This window comes from Eptatretus burgeri, chromosome 2, assembly GCF_056783735.1.
Source record: "Eptatretus burgeri isolate ZD-2024b chromosome 2, Ebu_testis_v1, whole genome shotgun sequence".
Classification (NCBI taxonomy): domain Eukaryota; kingdom Metazoa; phylum Chordata; class Myxini; order Myxiniformes; family Myxinidae; genus Eptatretus; species Eptatretus burgeri.
The window spans coordinates 7,379,145-7,400,583 of NC_140962.1; the positions used below are offsets into that span (position 1 = coordinate 7,379,145).

Here is a 21,439-nt window from a genome sequence, read left to right on the forward strand (position 1 = left end):
GGGCACAAAAAAGGGAGAGCAGACCTGATCTCAGGGCACAAAAAAGCGAGAGCAGACCCGGTCTCAGGGCACAAAAAAGCGAGAGCAGACCCGGTCTCAGGGCACAAAAAAGCGAGAGCAGACCCGGTCTCAGGGCACAAAAAAGCGAGAGCAGACCCGGTCTCAGGGCACAAAAAAGCGAGAGCAGACCCGGTCTCAGGGCACAAAAAAGCAAGAGCAGACCCGGTCTCAGGGCACAAAAAAGCAAGAGCAGACCCGGTCTGAGGGCACAAAAAAGCGAGAACAGACCAGGTCTCAGGGCAAGCAAAAAAACGAGAGCAGACCCAGTCTCAGGACAGCAAAAAAGTGAGAGCATACCCGGTCTCAGGACAGCAAAAAAGTGAGAACAGACCCGGTCTCAAGGCAAGCAAAAAAGTGAGAGCAGACCCGGTTTCAGGGCAAGCAAAAAAGCAAGAGCAGACCCAGTCTCAGGGAAGCAAAAAAGTGAGAACAGACCCGGTCTCAAGGCAAGCAAAAAAGTGAGAGCAGACCCGGTTTCAGGGCAAGCAAAAAAGCAAGAGCAGACCCAGTCTCAGGGAAGCAAAAAAGTGAGAACAGACCCGGTTTAACGGCACAAAAAAGTGAGAGCAGTCTCGTTTTTTGCTAAAATTAACAGAGTCAATCTAGTTTTTTACTTTTGATTTAAAGAAGATGAAGACACTTCCAAAATGTGTAATCTCAACCGCCCCAATATTATACAAAATATATAAAAACACATATGTTGTGGGCCGGGGTTCAACGGCGATAAATGACCACTACGTGGAGCAGTAGAGCCGTCTCCCACCGAACACCCGGAATTTAGGTCGTGACTCTCGGCGGATAAGTCCGAGAGTGCACGGGTCCCTTAGCGGACCGTGGTCGCTAATATTTTGACGGCGTGTGGTAGGGTTAATTGCCTAATTTTAATATACCTAAATACCCACGTCGTCCAACTACTGGGGAAAACCACACCCTCAGCCGACTCTGTCCGATCCGAGTCGCAGGTAACAACTCAAATCCGGCGTAACAGAGCGGAGTTACGAGAGCCGCGCCGGTCCCAATGACAACCTACGGCACCAACAGCCTTACTATTTCTCAAACCCGCACCGTGCTGGGTCAATGAAAGAAAACACGAACAACGAACTGGAACATTTAACACGGGAGTTTATTTTACAATCGGCAATAATCGGGAAGGGAGACACAGAGCAGAGTTATCACGAATAAAGAAATGTAATGTACAATGAACAAGGCACTTAACGATTCTACTTACAGACGGGGCCCACTGACACGCACACACGCACGCACACACCCCAAAAGAAACTGGACCCCGTAGGTCTTTATTCGATAGAGCCGGGCCGGGGTTCCTTCCCGCCTCGTGCGGTCACACAGACTCCAAACCACCACGGTGGGACTCGAACCCACTACCCGAAGTCCACGGCTCACGTCCCTGGCAGCTCGGCTGCCACTACCACGAAAAGCCACCGCAAAGGGCCGCAGACGACGACCGACACCAAACCACCACGACAGCAGACGAAGCCAATCGCCACCAAGACTGCAGACGCAGCCAATCGCCACCAAGTCTGCAGATGCTAAGCAGTCGCCACGATCACTCTCTACTCTCGTGAGGTGGGAGCGGTTTCTTTCCTCGCCACTCGCCTCCTGATTGGACGGTTCCATCGCGCGATTCGCTAGCCGTTCCTCATCGGACAGGCCCACGGAAGGCGGGGCAACTCACACCTTTCTGGGGCAAAGTCAGATCTGAGGCGATGGAGGCTCCGCCCACGCCTTCAGCCAAAAACACGTGGGCAATGGCGACTGGGTTGAGTGAGGGACTGCGCCGTTGTTGTTGTGGTATAAAAACCTAAGTAAAAAATAACTCGTAGCGCATACACGAAATTCCCATCAGACAGAATGAGGGATTCTAACTATAAACACATACTTATCGAAATAACTAAGCTTAGGGACTGCTGTCTGTTTGTGTGCAAATGGCTGCCAGATTCGTAACAATATGTATATATATATATATATATATATATATATATATATATATATATATATATATATATATATATATATATATATATATATATATATATATATATATATATATATATATATATATATATATATATATTTACGAATTTCAGTCCGCCCGGCGAGCGATCGGCCACGTAGCTCGAATCGCGACAGAGTCGCCCACCGGAACGGACAATTCAGTCGTGACCCTCCTTGGAACTACCGCCAGGAGCTAGTCACGGGTGGGTCTTTCGACCACACCACAATCGTGCCAATCGGCCACCCGCGCAGGATAGGGTTGTTCGCCAAACTTGACCTACCTAAGTACCTACGCGAGTAGTTAACCGGGCAATCGTACCTCGCTTAAGCGGTCCGTTCCGTGCTTCAGTGATAACCGAGCGCTGTTATCACTGACCCTGACGGATGTGATTCTATTTATTGGGTGCTTACACCCATCTACCAATTCCTTCCGTGATGCAAGATGGAACTTTCAAACAAGGGAAAGGACGCAGCGAAACGGGGAACAGTTCAACAAGCACATTTATTTCACACTCAGACAAGGCACGTATTTACAGCCATACAGTAAATCATGCATGTACACAGTGAAAGCAAGCAAATGAAGAATTTACCACGAATAAAGTGTCTTTATTTCACACGCACACTTAAACAATTCTACTTATAAGACGGCGCCACCACATGCATTTACACAAAAGCAAAGAAAAGCCACCCTCCAAGACAAGGGTGGCAGACAGGTCCGTGGACCAAATGTACGTGGAACTTGGATGAGCAGCCAGGTCCACGAGACCGAAGGGTCTTACCCGCGCCCTCGTGGCGCGATGGCGGGCAAGCCGCGATGTCAGCGTAGCTGCGCCTGGCTTCGTGCCCCTGGCGTGGCCGGTGAGCTCTCTCCGGCGTTCAACGCGCAGGCACGTGTTTCACCGTCGGCACCACGGTTGGGGAGGGAACGGACGGGGTTACCGGCGCTTTCTTAGCGCGGAGCTCGGTAAGGGAGAGGGGAATTGCTGACGCTCCGTCCAACGAGTTGACGCTCTGGACCACACTGGTTCCGGCGAACTCCTCCTGGCTGTGGCCTCCACTACGCCCCTTCTCCGGCGGCGGTCCCCACTCAGCCCTCTGGTTCGCCTCTGAGCCCTCTTCCGCATCCCTGCTCCACTCAGCAACTCGACCTCCTCGCCCCTCAATTTCGACCTGAGCTCCGAGCTCCTTCCTCTCCGTCGATCGGCCCCTGTCTGCCTTTCCCAGCTTGCCTTTGAGCTCCTCTCCCAACTCTGCCCCACCGACACTGCCGCGAGCTGCATTGTGCTCGCGCTAGTATAGGCCGGGGGAGGAGCGCATATGTAAATTTGTGGATCCCAGTGGGTTTGGAGGCGGGGCTACACCACCTGATGCTCAGCCATTGGATGGATGAAAAGTGGGCGTGAATGATTCCTGATCCGAATTCTTCTTCGAAAGGATCCCATTCACAACCCATGGCACGACGTTCGGTAGAAAGGCGAAGGTGGTGGGAGTTTGCTGTGGTGGTTTGGGAAGGGTGTTGGGGGTGGTGATTTGGTTGTTGGCGGGCGTCGTTTGAGAGTGGGGGTGAGGCGATGTTTGTGGGGTGGGGTTGTGGAGGTGAAGGGGGCGAAGGTGGTGGTGGTTTGGTGTAGTTGTTTGGGGGAATTGTTGGTGGTGGCGATTTGGTTGTTGGAGGATGATTGGTCCAAAATAACGACAGCAAAAGAAAAACGGCTTTCTCAAAGGATCGCAGCCCTGTGAACATGGAAATTCCCTCTCAACAACGGTGGGGAAATCTAACTATACATATACTTATCGTCATAACTGATCTAAGGTCCTTTATGGTGGTCTGCGAATTTCCACAGCCGCAACAATATATATATATATATATATATATATATATATATATATATATATATATATATATATATATATATATATATATATATATATATATATATATATATATATATATATACATATATCCATATATATATATATATATATATATATATATATATATTGCTGCAGATCCAGGGTGGCGGGATTCTCACCCGACTCTTTGTCGACTCCTTCACCACCACTGTTTCCGGGGTTTATAACGCCGGCTGGCTCGGCACAGGCCTCAGGTCACGCGTCTTCAATCGCGATACCAACGTAATCCTGGACGATACCAGTTGGGGAAATAGAACCCCAGTTACAGACTGGTTTTGTCAGATGCCGAGCGTTTTCTGCCAGTCTGTAACCATTTTGGTTTTATGTCCCAATTGAATGGATCATTCCTCGACGCGACACAAATTGATCCATAGCGGCAACTTCATCCGAACCAACCAGATTTATTGGGGAACATTGGGGAACAGAACACAAGCAAAACATTCACGACAATGTTTTTATTTACAATCTTTAACCCGTTCTTAACTAGGGAACTACGGATTACAGGTTTTGAGGGGGTCCCTACCGAGATATGCCTTAAACATCGTGCAGACAAGACTGACAAACAGCATGCATGCAGGACAGAGTACTTGGTGATGTTTCATCGATGAGAGGAACGTGTCAAAAGCACGAATGTCGCTCGTAACAAGCGGATGTCCACGGATTCGAGCCCCCAGCTCGAACACCCTGCATGCCAAAATGGCGCGCCGTACTTTTTCTTCTCAAGGCACCGCGTGCACACGCCCTTCTCAGCGCGTTCTGGCCCCACGCAATGTCGACGCACAAGACCGTTAGATCGACGATGGGTTTCAGCCGATTTCTCTCAAGGTCCAACATACAAATCCAGGCCTGGCCTGTTCACCAGACAAGGCCAACTCGAGGTGCCGGGCTCCGCAGGCGGATCGACAAACGTGTTGAGGACCTTCTCATGAAAGTCGATCGCCCACTCGACGTGCAGGCAGCCTCGAGTCGTTTCTCCTGCCTCCTTCACGAAGCAGATCGCAGACAGACACTTGTCGTTTCTCTGTTGCCTTCCCTGCCTTTCTTTCGGCTCGTTCCTCACGAAAAACAGACGCAGCTGTCCCGTGTACAGCCGATCGGCGCCACTTTGGCACTCACCCTTTGACCACAGTTTCTTTTTCGTTCGCTCGCTTCGACCCCGAGCACGCCTCGAAACCGACTGTTTCCCCACACTGAACCATTCCACGAGGTCCTCGTTCGCTCGCTTCGAAACCAGAGCATGCTTCGAAAACCGACTGTTGGCCCCAACTGAATCTTTTCACGAGGTCTTCGTTCGTTCGCTGCGAGCCACTGCTCCTCCCCCTTACGAAGATGACAAACTCCTCCCCCCAGCTCCACCTCCCTCTCCAGACCACTCCCCCTCAGCCGACTGGGCGGGGCCTATCGTCCGGAGAGGGGAGGAAGAAAAAGCCCTCGGCACACCACCACTGTACGAACAATCAACATGCAACCTACACCTCCCGACACGAGTAAGGTCCATTTTACCGAACAACCAGGTAAACATGCATTTAATTGGGGAATCTGAGCTAATCCTATATTTAGTAGCCCACTAAGGGCTATTTCCGTTAAAAAAAAAACAAAAAAAAAATATATATATATATATATATTGTTACGAATTTCACCCACCCGGCATGCGATCGGCCACGTAGCTCGAATCGCAACGCGTCGCCCACCGGAACGGACAATTCGGTCGTGACCCTCCTGGAACTACCGCCAGGAGCCAGTCACGGGTGGGGGTTTAACCTCACCACGATCGTGCCAATTGCCCACCCGCGCAGGATAGGGTTGCTCGCCAAATTCGACCGACCTAAGTACCTGCGCGAGTGGTCGACCGGGCGATCGTACCTCGCCGCAGGTCGACTTCGGACACAAACCGCTTAAGCAGCTCGTTCCGTGCTGCAGGGATAACCGAGCGGAGTTATCGTCGACCTCGACGGTTCAGATTATTTATTGGGTGTCTATACCCACTACCAATCCCTTACGTTATGCAAGATGGAACTTTCAACGGAGGAAAGGACGCAACGAAACGGGAGAACAGTTCAACAAGCAAGCACTTTATTACACACACACACACACACACACACACACACACACACACACACACACACACACACACACACACACACACACACACACACACACACACACACACACACACACACACACACACACAACAGTTAAAACAATAAAAGTAACGCAGAGCTACAGCCGAATAAAAGGCAATTATTTACAACACACTTATACAGGTTTACTTACAAGACTGGCACCACACATACATTTACTCAAAAAGCAAAGAAAACACAAGCCACCCTCACAGGCAAGGAGGCAGACAGGTCCGTGGACCAAATTAACGTGTAACCTGGGTGATCGGCCAGGTCCACGAGACCGAAGGGGTCTTACCCACGCTCTCGTGGCGCGATGGTGGGCTAGCCGCAATGTCGGCGTAACACGTTTGACTCCGTGCCCCTGGTATGGTGGGTGAGCTCCTCCAGGCGTGCGTCGCGCAGGCAACACTGTTGGGTTGGGGAACGGACGGGGTTACCGGCGGTATCTTAGCGCGGATGGGGGGGGGGGAATTGTTGATGCTCAGGGTCGGGAGAGGGGAACAGCGGACGCTCCGTCCGCTAGCGGGGTCCCACGACCCCACCTGACTCGGGCAAACTCTCGCCCCTCAGCCCTCCTCTGCTTCCCTGCTCCACTCCGCGACCCATCCCTCGACCTCCACTCCGAACTCCGTCCCCTTCGCCGTCCGATCCCCGCAAACACACGCCTCAGACTTCACCACTTCTGACCGGTGGCACTTTCTGCACCCACGAGCTGGACACCTTTCTGGACATGTTTCTTCACACTCCTTCCTGGACACACACACGCGAGCTGCGTCATGCTCGCGTCTTTTATAGACCGGGGGAGGAGCCTGTATGCAGATTCGCAGATCAAACCGCGCTTGGAGGCGGGGCCATGCCACCCGACGTTCAGCCATTGGTCAGGCAAAAAAGGGGCGTGAAGCCTTCCTGATCCGCTTTCCTCTCCTGAAGGGAACGCATTCGTACCCGCGGCTCGACGCGTTCGGCATCAATTACCGAATGGGCCCGGACAGCACGACGTTTGGTGTTGACTGGTGGTGTGGTGGATGGTTGTGGAAGGAGAAAGGCGAAGGTGGTGGGGGTTTGCTGTGGTGGTTTGGTGGTTGGCGGGCGTCGTTTGGGAATGGTGGTGAAGCGATGTTTGCGGGATGGAGTTGTGGAGGTAAAGAGGCGAAGGTGGTGGTGTTTGAGTTGTTGGCGGCTTAATGGTCCAAAATAACGATAGAGAAAGAAAAATGGCTAACTCAAAGCATCGCAGCCCGGATGAATCGCACATATTCCCTCTAAACAACAGGTGTGGGCTAACTACACATGAACTTATCGATATATCTCACCTGAGGACCCTTTATGGTGTATTGCGAATTTCCACAGCCGTAACAATATATATATGAACATTAAATGAGAAAACTGTACCGTTTTGTTCAGTGGTGTGACAAATGTGTCATTGGTATTACAAATTCCAGTGGTGCACCAGTGACGTTTTACACCAGTGATGTACGGGCTGAAATAATTAATGTGCTCCCTCTGATGCCAGGGAAAGATCAAGTGACTGACATTTTTTGTTGGTGTTACAGCAGGAGTTTTTGTGTGTATATATAAATTTTGATTTGGAATTTGCTCGATACACTTAAAATAGAAACAACATCAGTGACATTGAATAAACCTACGCGATCACTTCTCGACCCTCCATGACGAGAAGGGAAATTTTTTTTCCACAAGCTCACCTCGCCGTCTTGCCGGCTGTGACAGGTTGGATAGAGCTGTCATTTGGTGGGTGAATTGCAAATGACAAGGGCTCGCCTTTTCTTCAAGCCCTCGCTAAGTCATGTGTTACACCAGTGACATTGAATCCGATGAAAATTTCCAGATATCAAACACAGTGTCTCTCGAAAGTCGACACCACATTTCAAAATTTTCATCTTTTGTTGCCTTATAGCCTCAAATTTAATTTCATTAAAACAGACTTCTTTCCACCTTCATTTACAAATCGTAACGCACAACTTCCAAATGAAAAACAACTTATACAAATTTCAGAATAATAATTACAAACACAAAACTGGAATATCTCTGTTGGATAAATGTCCACCCCCGTTATAACAGCAATTGTAAACTATAAGAGCATACCTCCGCCACGTAATGCTCGACCCACGAGAACATATCGGACCCAATACATTTTTGAAACATCATTCTGTATATCATTTTTGGCCCTATCTCTCAATGGTGAAGAATCACTCTGAAAACTAAATAATTCTCATATCCAGATCCGGATTCGGATCTTCACCAAAATTGAATCAATTCTTCCTCGTCACATACCCAACCTGTCCACCAGGTTTCATCCGAATCCGTGCACAACTTTTTGAGATATCCTGCACACAGACAAACAAATAATCAGACAGACAGACAAACAAATAATCAGACAGACAGACAGAAAGGGGGTGAAAACACAAGCTCCTTCGCCTTCGGTGAAGGTAAGCCAGAAATAATAAAAAGGGGTCCACGGAAGGGGTTTAAACCCCCCAAAACAGTATTTGTTCTCGTCTCAAAAACTACACACACGACTTCGATGATACTTGACCACAACCTTCATCACCCATGACGTACCAAAGCTTGTTCATGGAATTCAATAAATATTCAGGGTCTCGGGGGGCGGGGTCTGAGGGGGGGTTTGGGTGATTGTTCCTCCTGATCCAAGTGACCTTCAGGACAGGTTGTCCGATTTTTCTGACCGGCTACAACTCTTTGCTGAAATGATTACAGAACCATTCACGGGTGTGTTCAGTTACTAAGCAGCAAGCTAGCGCTCGCCAAGCCAGCCGTTCCTTATTAACAGTTTCCAATGGAGCGCTTAAGCCGCTTGGTAAGCGAATACCTCAGTGGTGCTACAATCACACATAATCATTGTACGGCCGTCGTTTTCGTGTGTAAAATGTCATAAAATATAAACATTTAAAAGATTCCCTTCTGCAATCATCTCCATGACACCAATGTAAAAAAAAACAACTCTTAACGTATCAGAATGAGGTAAAAACGCGGGGTTCACTCGCGACATTCGCGCGGCCTCACGAGATCGAGCGCTGCCCATCACGAACTCCCGCCATAACTGACGACAGGTCACGTGATCGAGGAATCTTCTTCTTCGTTCGTGAGCATTTATCTGACTGAAAAAAAAAGGGAAAAAAATTGTAAAATACTTCGTACTTTGTATAATATTATAAATGTTAATTATCCTTGCCCACAACCATAATTTAGAAAATTCAAACTTCCACTCATTGTTGCAAAATTAATGATAGTGATAGGCATCGCGCAATATCATTTCGCGAACTATCACCTTGGCCTTTCACGAACGTTTACTTGTACATTTCATGCTGAGAAGTGATTGCTTTACCTTTAAACTTTATAAGAACGTGCACTCCATCCGGCGTGTCCTGATTGGTCGAAAACATTGTCCTGATTGGTCGAAAATTCATCACGTGGTTTTTATGGCGCCATTATTGATCCAACTCGGTTTTACATGGCGCATTAATGGATGGTGTCGAGTGACATCAGAAATGCACACACAACACCAATCAGCCTTCACCGAGCCATCGGGTCAAAAAACAAGCTCAAATGAGCTGATCCTCGTCCCCTTAATGATGACGTCATTAAAACGAATATGACGTCATTGTGATGCATCAGGTTGGCGATAAATTATCCGTGTAGTGCTAATGCCCGGCTTGATTCCCGCAAACAAAATTCAAACAGCTTGCCCAGTTTCGGAGATAATGGTATAGGCGATTTCCATTAGCGGCGATATTATGACGTCAACTTTTTTTATAGGAAGAATTTCCAAAATCTGAGATGGTTACTGCCTGCGCGTGGGCTTTCTGCATATACATGGCAAGATTCACCAAGATCTGATGAAAACTCTGGGTTGTGAAACAAAAAATATCAAAAAATAGGAATGACGTCATAAAAATTGATATGACGCCATAGTGATGTATCATATGTGCGGTAATTCATCTCTGCTCATGCCCTGTTCGATTCCCGCAAACAGAATTCAAAAGGCTTGCCTAGTTTCGGAGATAATTTTTTAGGCGATTTCCATTAGCGGAGATATTTTGACGTCATAACCTTTTTTTCTCGGAGGAATTTTCAAAATCGGAGATGGTTACTGTCTGCGCAGGGTATTTCTACATATATATGCCAAGTTTCAGGAAGTTTGGATGAAAACTGGAGGCTGTGAAACAAAAAAGTCCACAAGAAGATGAAGAACAACAACGTGAGACTTAGAGATCCTCCACGAGGATCTAAAAAAAACCAAGTATTGCAACCAGATATAGTAGAGGGACAAAAAAAGAAAAGGCATTGTTAATTTAGGTTTGTGTAGCCAGTGATTTTGGACTAAACAACGCAGAAATCAAGAAAACGACCAAATATCAAGACCTCAAAAACGAAGTGAAAAGATCCTGGAAGCTGAATCCTGCCGAAATTGCACCAGTGATTATTGAGCAACGGGGGATGCAAAAGAAGAAGACGAAGAAGAAGCTCACAGGGATTTTAAAAACCATCCCTGGGAATATTACTACAAACAAACTGCAGTTGGAAGCTGTATGGGACTCGGCGGCTATCCTCAAAAGAACCATCGGAACAGAGCTTTGAGAACAACAAAACTTCACAGCTTGGTCTATGGATCGTGACCCCTTACTGAAACGGAGGTGGATACTTCCGAGACCTGGGAGGACTCCATTCCACCTTCTCAAACCTACATACAGAGATAACAACCAATTACAGACACACACACACACACACACACACACACACACACACACACACACACACACACACACACACACACACACACACACACACTTTATTTAATGTATATAATTACGTAGAGAAATAAAAGACAAATTTGCCATTTATTGAACTAACTTAACACCCCTCATAACTCAAAGTCAAGCCTCTCTATCTAAGCCGAAACAAAATACAGCATAAAATTCCACTATTTTAAATGTAAACACAACGATGCAGTCCGTATGCAATTCCGCTCTGTTCACTTGTACTCCAAGATTGTGCATCACAAACGTGATGACGTCATAGGCACTCTATTGTCCACACCAAAGTTGCAATTTGAAAGCTTTTCTGTGTTAATGTGAAAAGGAAAATTAAGTCAATTGCCTTTCACAGACAATCAAGGACAATCAAAGGCAGTAACAATTTTTTATTTTTTTAAAACATTGACCAACCCAGAATTTACTGGAAGATTCACCACGTCACACTTGTCGGTTATCATGGGACTGTTAGGTCTTTTGTTTTTTTTTTCTTCTGAAAAAGATGCAAAATGAAAAGTTTCATAATGAGTAGTGCACACACTTAGATCGTTAATTTTCATTGCGTTTCCTCGGGGGAAATTATGGGAGGTGGGTAATATTTTAGAGCTCTATAACAACACGACATGCATCATCATCCCCAGGGTCGGAACTGCATTGCAAAAGGAAGTTTCTTTATTTCTGTCTTGATGTCCCGAAGATGCGGCCAAGCATCCTGCCAGGATGACTCTTTTGTGCGCGACTACACGTAATTACTGCATTTCAAAATGGAAAACCGGAAACATTCACAGTCACAAGTTGATGTTGTCACAGATAACACTGTTTTATAATTTGCAGATCTGCAATTCCATCTTTTGCAGTATTCTTTTCTAGATCCATAGTTGCTACATTATCCTTTGTAAAACAAAGGTGTTTTTCAGATTGTCATTTGTCCTTGACCATCAACATTTAAGGATAGAGTGAAAATTAAGAAAATGTTTCCCCATCTACAATCTGTCCATAAAACTCAACATCATGAAAATTGGAGGAAAAATTATTCAAGTTGTGATCAAAAATGTTTCTTCGTTAATTCGGTCACAATCCAAAAAAAAGAATGTCAAGGAGACAAAACAAATATCAGGTGCACAACTTCAGTGCAGGTACGCTATGATGTAAGAACATCTTGGAAGGCAAAGCAGACTGATATTGTGCATCAGCAAAATTGAGTGATAACAAAAAGGTGTTTCCCCCCCCCCCACCAAGGTCATTTGATCTTGACGGATATGATGTAAATGCACCTCAGACAAAACTTGGTCGAGTTACAGTGAAAAATGCGAAAATGTATAATTTGGTCATAATCTTTAAAATGTCAAGGTCAAAAGACAACAGAAAAACCGAAATGGTGGTTTAGTACTCCTAGGGGTAATCTGTAGTCTCTGTTGTACCATTAGAAATTGGAGGGCACCAATTGCAGAAACAAACCCGACATCAGGTATAAGCCTCCACCTATGCTATAAGGGGAGGCTTAATGATTAAATTTTTTCACTCTTGCTTATACTCAAGCACTTTCCTAACATGCAACATTTTCAGATAAGTGCTTTTCAATTCTGGAGTACAAAGAAAAAAACAACAACCTCAAAGTGGATATACAAGAGAAAAACCTCAGAAGTGTTTAAACAGAAAATACTTCAGAAACATAGGGGCAATACCCCTGGGTGCTCACCTGCTATCGGCTGGAAAAGATCACCAGGGAAGCACTGGAAGACATGGATGACCCACAAAATATGTAACGGAGAAGAAAGTAAATACCTGTGGATTTTTTTTTAATGCCGTGAACATGAACTTTGGTACATCATTGGTGATGAAGGTTGCGGTCAAGTTTCATCGAAGTTGTGTGCGTGGTTTCAGAGAGGAAAGCAAATACCTCTTTTGCGGGGCAACCCCCCTGTAGACAACCTTAGACCTCGAATTTTTTAATGTCATGAACAAACTTTGGTACATCATGGGTGATGAAGGTTGTGGTCAAGTTTCATCGGAATTGTGTGTGTAGTTTCTGAGAAGAAAGCAAACACCTCTTTTTGGGGAAACCCCCCCTAAAATCCTCTGGAGCCTGATTTTTCTAATGTCATGAACAAACTTTGGTACATCACGGGTGATGAAAGTTGTGGTAAAGTTTCATCAAAACCGTATGTGTAGTTTCAGAGAAGGAGTTGAAAGCATTTGTGGACGGACGGATGGACGGGCCATCTCATAAGCTACCCGGAGCTACGTTCCAGGTGAGCTGAAAAGGAAACAAGTGCACGCTGTACTTTGTGTGAAAATAAATCTTGTGAAATAGACAAGTAAGAGGCATGCAGAACAACTTTTATTTTTCAGATCTTGCATTCCTCGGAAATGTATTTCAAGCAAAGCAGCAATGAGAAAGTGCAACTCTTATGTGCAGCAGGGATGTCCGTTCCTGGAGAAAGGACAAGAAACGGTCGATGCAATCATGTGTGGAAGGGTGAAGCGAACAGGTGAAAGATGCGTGGATGACGTGCAAGGGTGGTGCAGGTGGCAGGGCAGAATGGCAATAGTGATGCAGCGGTTGGAGAGATTGGGGAGAGAGGTATAGCGAGGAGGCGAGGCAGACTGCTCGAAAGTTAGAGAAGGACGAGAGCTCGAGAAGAATTAGAAAAGAGTAGATAAGTGAAATTGGAGAAGGGTTACTAGACAGCTATACAAGGGATGGTATGTGCAAAACAAACTGACAGAAATTGTAGGAGAGAGTTTGGAAGCCAGACAAGCAAGCAAAAATATGTTAGGCAAGACTGAAAGATGACATCAGAGAAAGGCCGACTGTCCTTGGTACAACTATACTGCGGTGATTCATTCTATGGAAAGAAGCCTGTTTTCTGGCAGATTATGAAAGAGTGCTGTTGTTATGAGCAACAGATATACATCAGTCTAAGTGTATCTGAAGGAAGTTAGGTTAGATAGAATAGGACATAAAGGACATGAAGAATTTAGCGTTACAGCACACACACTGGCACCTGCACAGAAGCACAGGTACAATCGTAGATAGAACTTGACAGCATGGGAGGAAAAATATACATATGATAAACATGTACAATGAGCATAAACATTCAATGTTGAGATCACAGCTGCATTCTTAGCTTTTCATGAAAAGCCACTGAAATATTTTGTATGTTTCTAATCCAAAGGTGCATTTGTTCATCCATCACTCCCCGTAGAATCATCAACATGCTTGGATGCGGAATGCGAACCAAATTAAAGTTTGGATGGCATGGGGCCAACGTTCAAACCCGAAATGAACACAACAAAAAAAATTCACAAGTGTGAAACGAGGACGGCACAGGAAGGAAAATGCTTACTCTGGTGTCTGTCAAATGGAAAAAAAAACAAAACAAAACAACAATAATAATAACATGAAAACTATGTTCTTGTGATGGAAAGAAACGCAGCTGCTCTGAACACCAAGTTCAGTGGTGGATCTAAATCAAGCTGGAACCAAATCAACCCATAATAAACCCCAAAAAAAACAATTTGGAGACTCTCCTTACCAAGTTATCAACATTAACATCATAATCATATGACTCCCCCCCCCAATGAACCAGTTAAATATATTAAGTGCTCAAAGAGTGAACATATAATTGTAAGTGGGAAAATTATACACCACTAAGAGATAGGCTGTAAAAGGCAAGGTTCATTTTAAATCTGAAGCAAAGTTTGAATTCTGCATTAAGATGCAGCTTCAGGCGTTGGGCCAGGTCCTCCAGACTGGGACGAAAGCACCGATACATCTTCGACATCATCAGGAATGCCAGCAGTTTGTAGTGTTGAAGAAAGCTGTTGTAAACAAGGTTCGACGCTTTTTATGAAGCCCTTCGACAGTGGGAACAGAGGAAATCCAACATTTGGATACTTCTGCCTCCCTTGCAAGAAGCTGTGGTAGCTTTTTCTCCGCTTTTTGGGCCGCACACCAGCTGACGACTCGACTCTGCCACCGCCGTCGGTCTCATCGTCTGAGTCACAAGTGACGGTGGCAGGGGGAGGTGCTAAAACAGAAGAGGGAACCGCCAGTGTGGGAGCGAATGCTTTGGAAGCAGATGGTGTCTGGGCAGAAGCAGTTGGTGAATGAAAAGTTTCTTCCTCACCAACTGTTCCCATCATCACTCCGGCAGCGTCAGGACACTCGGTTGTTATACAGCTGGACGTGTTAGACGTGCTGCATGTGGCTCTGTACTGTAACTGCTGATTAAGCGATAGCCAGCCCTGCAAACGGTGGTAAAGACGCCATCCCCGTGTGCGGAAGTGATCCATAACCTCGTGACGGAACACGGGGTGCGGGTCACGGATCAATAATGCGGTGGACTGCAGCAACTTGATGAGCACCATCTCATTGTAGCAGCGACTGTTTTCAAAACCTTCCTGTAGGCCACGGTCGCTCTCAAATCCTGCCTCATTGTAGTACGGTTCATTCACCAAGATTAGCCCTGTCAAGGTAAATGATATTCGCCGTCAAATTTGATTCACACGAAAATGATTCAACAGTTAATATCTGAATCAAGGTTTTACAGCTTACTGACCTGGTGCCAACTTGGAAAATTTGTGATTTTAACAAACTTGCAGTGTTAGTATTTCAAACCTTAATCCAACCGAACACAATATAGAAGGTGAGCCATCGCCGGCACCTTGGCCAAATTCCAAAGTCCTGCTGTAACCTAGAGGGGCACGCAGCACAGCTGCACCCTCAGCAAATTATGCTACCCACAGCCATGTGCTGGAAGTGAAAGATGAAGAACCATGAGAAAAATTGCAAATGTAAAGTGATGCAACATAAAAGTTTTTCTCACATAATATGGGTTCACATAAAAATCGATTCTGCAATTGATACCGCCCCCCCCCCCCCCCCCCACTCAGCTCTTGGCTATTACACCAGCAGACTTACTGTAGTTAACTCGAAAGTACAACAGCACCAGAAAGTTAAACGATTATGTCTTTCTGTTTTTCAATGACAAAATGGGCGACAAACCCTGTATGGAGATAAGAACTTGCAGCAAACTGGACTTGTTTGTCCATTTCTCCGTTCCCTGAAACACATAATAAAGAAGATTTATTACGAGATCCCGTTTCATCAATATTGTAGATAATTTGTTGAACCGTGATGTCCTTGTATGGGTTTTACTTATTTAAAAAAAAAATCAATTATCAACTGTCATTTATGTTCCGAGAAACACCCGCTCCTTTCGGGAGCAGCCTGAGAGTGGAGAGGGAGGGGAAAGTGGAGGAAGTGAGGCAAATGTATTTTGTGCTGTGGCTAATAATCCCCCGTCTGCAGCAGGGGTCAGTAAACCACTTGCACTGTGGTACGTGTACAAGAGAAAATTATGTCGTTTAATTTTGGATTTTTTTTCCTATTTTTTTTGTGGGAGACTAGAACACTACACCCACTAAGGAATGGAGTCAGTGATCATTTAATGTTACTTTTCACACATAGCTGCAAAGGTTTAGGCACAATAGAGAAATTAAAAAAAACATTTAAAAAAAAATCAAAGTTTTGTTTTTTTCTACCGAAAACACTCCAGCACTCACTGATACACCTCAAAGTTTGTCGAAGATCCGAATGGCCATCTCTGAGAAAAATGGCGACACGGACAGTTGGACACGTACACAATGAAAAATCAGTTTGCTTTGATAAATTTCCCATCATAGGCATAAGCATTCGAACAGTCGATTAAATAATCCAAGACGAGTTGAATTCCTGAAAAGTTTACTCGCAATAGATGCCAAAAACATGTTAACAGATAATGATAAAGCCAGAAGGGTTAACATTTATTGTGCATCGTTGGTCAGATTCGGATGCGAATGCACAACGGATTCTTATTCCACAGGATCACTCTCAGCTCCCATTAAACTTGGATTCATCATTACGAGCTGGAAGATACGATCCAGAGCATTGAATGGAAACATTCTGGTTTTCTTATAACTCAAACAAAATTAAAAAAAAAAAACATCAAGTTATAACACTGCAGCATCTGTCGATCCTGGGAGCAGTTTTGTGAAACATGCAGGGTCCGATAACAGTTACCCTCTGGGAAAAGGAAAAATGAATGAAATGAAAAAAAAAAATCAACAGACTAGTGCTTCATTTGGTGTCTTGTATGAGAGAGGGAAAAAAAAAAAAACATTCGAAGGCTGACAATAGTCAGGAATGCATTGGGTCGTTGACAAATGACCGTTTTTACAGCCATTTTTCCCTGCTGTGCAGGGGTTGGGCTTTTTCTTGAGGCAATGTTTTATGGCCGGATGCCCTTCCTGACGCCAACCCTGGTCGCCTCTTACGACACACAGGGATATGGTACACCTATTCTAACCGGGGTATACACCGGGACCAGTACACTGGTACTCATTTTGTCGACCTCGGAAGGATGACAGGCTGAGTCAACCCCCTGGTGTTAATTCAGCAGCCAACAGGGCTTGAACTCAGGACCCTTGGATCCCAAGCCGCCACCCTAACCACTAAGCCAACACCAGGCTTGGGTCGTTGACAAAGAGTGTGGCATTTTCAGCAATGACAACGCACACTCGCACTGCATGTGCAGCCGATGGTATTTGTGGAAAAGTATGAATACGCTGTTCTGTCACACCTGGCACACAGCTTAGTTCCTTAAGACTTCCATCTGTTAGGAGCTTTGAAAGCAGATCTTTGAGTAAGGCGTGCGACAAAGATGAGAACGTAGTGGTGCACTCATGGTTTCAGGACCAATCAAAAGATTCTCTCCTGCTGCCATCAGGTAGCTCCGTGGGTTGCTGTGACTAGGGTGTTTTCCAAGAGGGGTACTACGTGCAGAAATGGTCTGTCACGCTCGTGCGAATAAACATCATCGGAATATTAACTTTTGAGTCTTTACTCATTTAAACCCCCATAGATAAAGATACTCTATCTAAAACACATCAGCTCCTTTTCTTAGACAGATAACAATGTGGCATCAAACAAAACTTAGGAAGATTAACTAATCATTTTTAGAAGCAAGCCAGTGTTTAGTGCAATGCATACCTTGCCACTCCATGTGCCAAGTAAGCTGACGCACACCTTTCCATTTTCGTACAGGTTTGGATTGAGACGACCATGGCAAAATGAGTAAAAATGGAATGAAGGTGGGCTGGAGGGATAGTTTCCTGGAAGCTGAATATCGAATATGAAGAGACCATCTTCGTAGGGAGTACGTTCTGGTCCTTTGATGAGTGCTGTGAACAAGTCCTGCACAGAAATCACAACATAATCTGAAAATATATCTACAAATTAAATACATGATGACATTCTGACACCCCTCCCCCCTATCCTCCCCAATAAGCTCCACATATTGCCATTCCCTCTGTTCCATTCAATCCCATCATGTTCCACCCCTTTTCTTCATCCCGGCTAATTAACTAACTAACTACTCTCACCATGCTTTTCTCCCCTTTACTCCCCCCTCTGAAATAAGCACCCACTGCAGTCTTTGAATGTGCAATGTAATCGAGGGAATGGATTAAAAAAATCAAGTCAGCATGATTAATTGCTTTTTTGGTGACAACAAAGGTTTGCCTGCAGTATTAATGTCTACCTTTACTATCAACTGTGGATATCACCTCGGGGTCCATCTACAGAATACATACACAAAGAAGGCAGACATTTTATGGACACACCCTTGCATAACCCCAAAATGAATCATTTGAAGCCACAGCCCAACCACCATGTATACATAATATGTAGACAGCAATAGAAAAGGCTGGTTGTAGATTGTAAGATCCATATTCATAAATGAAGGCACAACCAACTCGTACAGCAGCCCAACAGGCAAGGATTAGGTCCTAACCTTCCCTGTTGGGTGGCTATAATTACCTCTACCACTGAAAGTTGGCAGAGGTTATGTTTTCACCCCTCTGTCTGTCTGTTTGTTTGTTTGTCTGTCTGTGAACAAGATAGCTTAAAAAAAGTTGTGGACAGATTTGAATGACATTCGGTGGACAAGTTGGGTGCGTGACAAGGACAAATCGATTAGATTTTTGGGAAAATCTAGTTCCGGATACTGGAAATTTTTAAGCGATTCTTCACCATTGAGAGATGGGGACAAAAACGATATGCAACACGATATCTCAAAAGGTTATGGCCTGATTCAGATGAACCTTGGTGGTCAGGTTGGGTATATGACAAGGACAAATTAGTTCGATTTTGGTGAATATCTGGAAACTACAATTTTTTAAAGCGATTCTTAACCATTGAGAGATGGGGCCAAACACGATATCTCAAAAACGTTGTGCACGGATTATGACAAAACTTGATGGATGAGTTGGGTAGGTGACAATAACAAGCTGATAAGATGTTGTTTAAGGTCTGGATGAAGATCTTGCCTATCAGTGGGATACAAAACATAAACTGTTCATCCTGGTGGAGGTATTCATTTTTGAATCGAGATGGCTCCTTATTGTAGAACTGTTCATGCACGTTCTCCATCAAAATGCATTTCAACATAACTTCTTGTTAGTTTTTATATTGATGCACATAAATGCTCCCCACCCCTGATCAATTCAGTTTGTAAGTACTTTGCTTCACATGATAACTTTACAGCTGCTTCTAAAAACACTGCAGAATCACTCAATGCCACTTATCCATTAATTAGCCACAGAAAACCTTCAATTAACTTAACCATGAATCCAGAAATGTAAGATGTTGGAGGCTTCTGAATGTCAATCACAATTGGAATTCTCCAAAGCAAACTGAAAACATGACTCTTAACTCATCAGTACAAGTACTGCAAGGAGAATGGTGTCAAAAAGAGATCATACATACCATTCTGTCCTCATAGGCTTTGACGCGGATTCCTTCAGGCAAGGAAGTTGCTAGCAAAAGCATCTCTTTTCGGATCGTGTTAAAGAACTTCTTCGGATCCAAAGGCAGGAACTCGGTCGTTTTGTAAATGTGGCAATCTGCAAGAACATTGCAAATCATTGCTACTTTCAATCCCACAAATGATTTGAGGAGAGTACAAAAGGGTTAACCAAGTTAAACTCCAAAATGTGTTTACATTGGAATAATGAAATAAAAGTTTGCTTTTTACAAAACAAAAACCTGCGTCATTAAAACAAGGTTCAAAAAAAACCCATTGAACACACAGATATTGGAGTTTATGCCCTGCTTATGGTAATAAAGCGGATGTATTGCTTGACAATGAAGTCCTCAAATTAAACATTTCCAAACTTTAAGAGAGCATGTTACTTTTTAAGATTTGACTGTAGATGTCGACTACCGGTACACTTAAATAATGGTCTGCAAGCATTAGCTTTTACCGTTTAGTCAATGGTAATACTGTCACTTATTCGCTTCTCTTCCCTCCAAAATACTGACTTTATGCATATGGAGATGTATAAAATTGTAAAGTGCTGTGTGTGAATCACATGCACAGAGCTTGGATTATTGCCTGCACACCTCCACTCTTTTGTTCACATTTTCTTCAATTTAAGGGGCTGCCTTCCTGAAGCAGTTCAATTGCACTCTTCTGTCAAGGGTTTCAAGCAGGTGGTGCAACACCATCTCATGACATCTCCCATCCCAACACATGATATTTTATACCTCAAAAACCCAACCCTCTTACTTGTAGGCTACTCTGTTTCCTTCCCTCGTCCTTTTCATTCATAACCTTGCTTTTATGCCCGTGTTGGTGGATTACTCCACACAATCTGTTGTGCCTTTCTGTGTACAGCTGTTCTGAGTTGAGTTCTTTTACATCCCGAAAGAAAGTGACTCATTCTTTCTGTTTCGACCTTGCAAAACCTACACTTTTCGAATTGACTTAGTCCCACCATTTTCTTAAAGTCATTGGTGTAGTATCCTTGGTTTTGGACATATATTATAATTTGTTCTCCATCCCAGTTGAGCTGACCTCTTCTTAGCTCTTCCAATGATCCTTCTTTGTCGATGCCCAATCTGTCCAAATTTTTTTTTTCTTTTTTTACAGCTATCTGCTCTTTTATCATTTTCCCAGAAGTCTGCCTACTCGATGTCTGTTTATATCTTGCTTTTTATTTTTCTTTTGTCATTTTTGCAATCGTTGGGGCTGTATTTGTTGCTGTTTCAGTTTTGTGTGCAACATCTTCTATTCACACCTGTCTTTGGAAATTCTTTGCAAGACGGGTTAAATGGATACCTTTTTCGAGCTTGTTGTCCAAGGGTTTACATACAAAGTGGATTCGGTAGTCTGTTGAACTTTTCACGTACTCAGCTTATCCTACAGTTGTCATTCTGTGCACTTCGTCGAGTTCCATCAGGCCACTACCTCCTTATTGTCTCGGTTGTTGTCCTTCTTCCTTCTCGGGATGGGTCGATTTTTGTAGAACATTTTGTGGATGGTGAGCAGTTTCTTTGTTTTGATATGGAGTTTGTTCATGTCCGCTTGTGCCCAGTTTATAATTCCACAGCTGTATTGAAACACTGGTACTGTAAATTGGTTTGTGGCTTTGACTTTGTTTCTTGGAGAGAGATACGTTTTCAGGATCAGTCTCGTCCCATGAAGGTATTCT

The 21,439-nt window shown here is 44.6% G+C and overlaps 2 protein-coding genes across 4 annotated transcripts in view; both read right to left on the minus strand.

Annotated features, from left to right (window-relative positions):
- LIG1 (DNA ligase 1) overlaps nucleotides 1–9,248 on the minus strand; it is a 99,819-nt gene extending 90,571 nt beyond the window's left edge. Inside the window, exon 1 of one of the 2 annotated variants that reach the window (XM_085861929.1) lies at nucleotides 9,153–9,248. In XM_085861929.1, coding sequence (XP_085718055.1) covers nucleotides 9,153–9,187 — 35 coding nt within the window. In that variant the 5' untranslated portion in view covers nucleotides 9,188–9,248. Of the gene's footprint in view, nucleotides 1–8,402; nucleotides 8,441–9,152 lie in introns of those variants that run through there. The other variant, XM_085861938.1, reaches the window with a different exon arrangement.
- Nucleotides 9,249–13,219: 3,971 nt separating this feature from the next.
- Nucleotides 13,220–21,439, minus strand: part of UBE2O (ubiquitin conjugating enzyme E2 O) — a 103,310-nt gene continuing 95,090 nt past the window's right edge. For both annotated transcript variants that reach the window (XM_085861915.1, XM_085861905.1), the window contains exons 17-20: nucleotides 19,713–19,849; nucleotides 17,937–18,140; nucleotides 15,912–15,969; nucleotides 13,220–15,372 (exon numbers count right to left, since the gene is read on the minus strand). In XM_085861915.1, coding sequence (XP_085718041.1) covers nucleotides 14,618–15,372; nucleotides 15,912–15,969; nucleotides 17,937–18,140; nucleotides 19,713–19,849 — 1,154 coding nt within the window. In that variant the 3' untranslated portion in view covers nucleotides 13,220–14,617. The remainder of the gene's footprint in view (nucleotides 15,373–15,911; nucleotides 15,970–17,936; nucleotides 18,141–19,712; nucleotides 19,850–21,439) is intronic.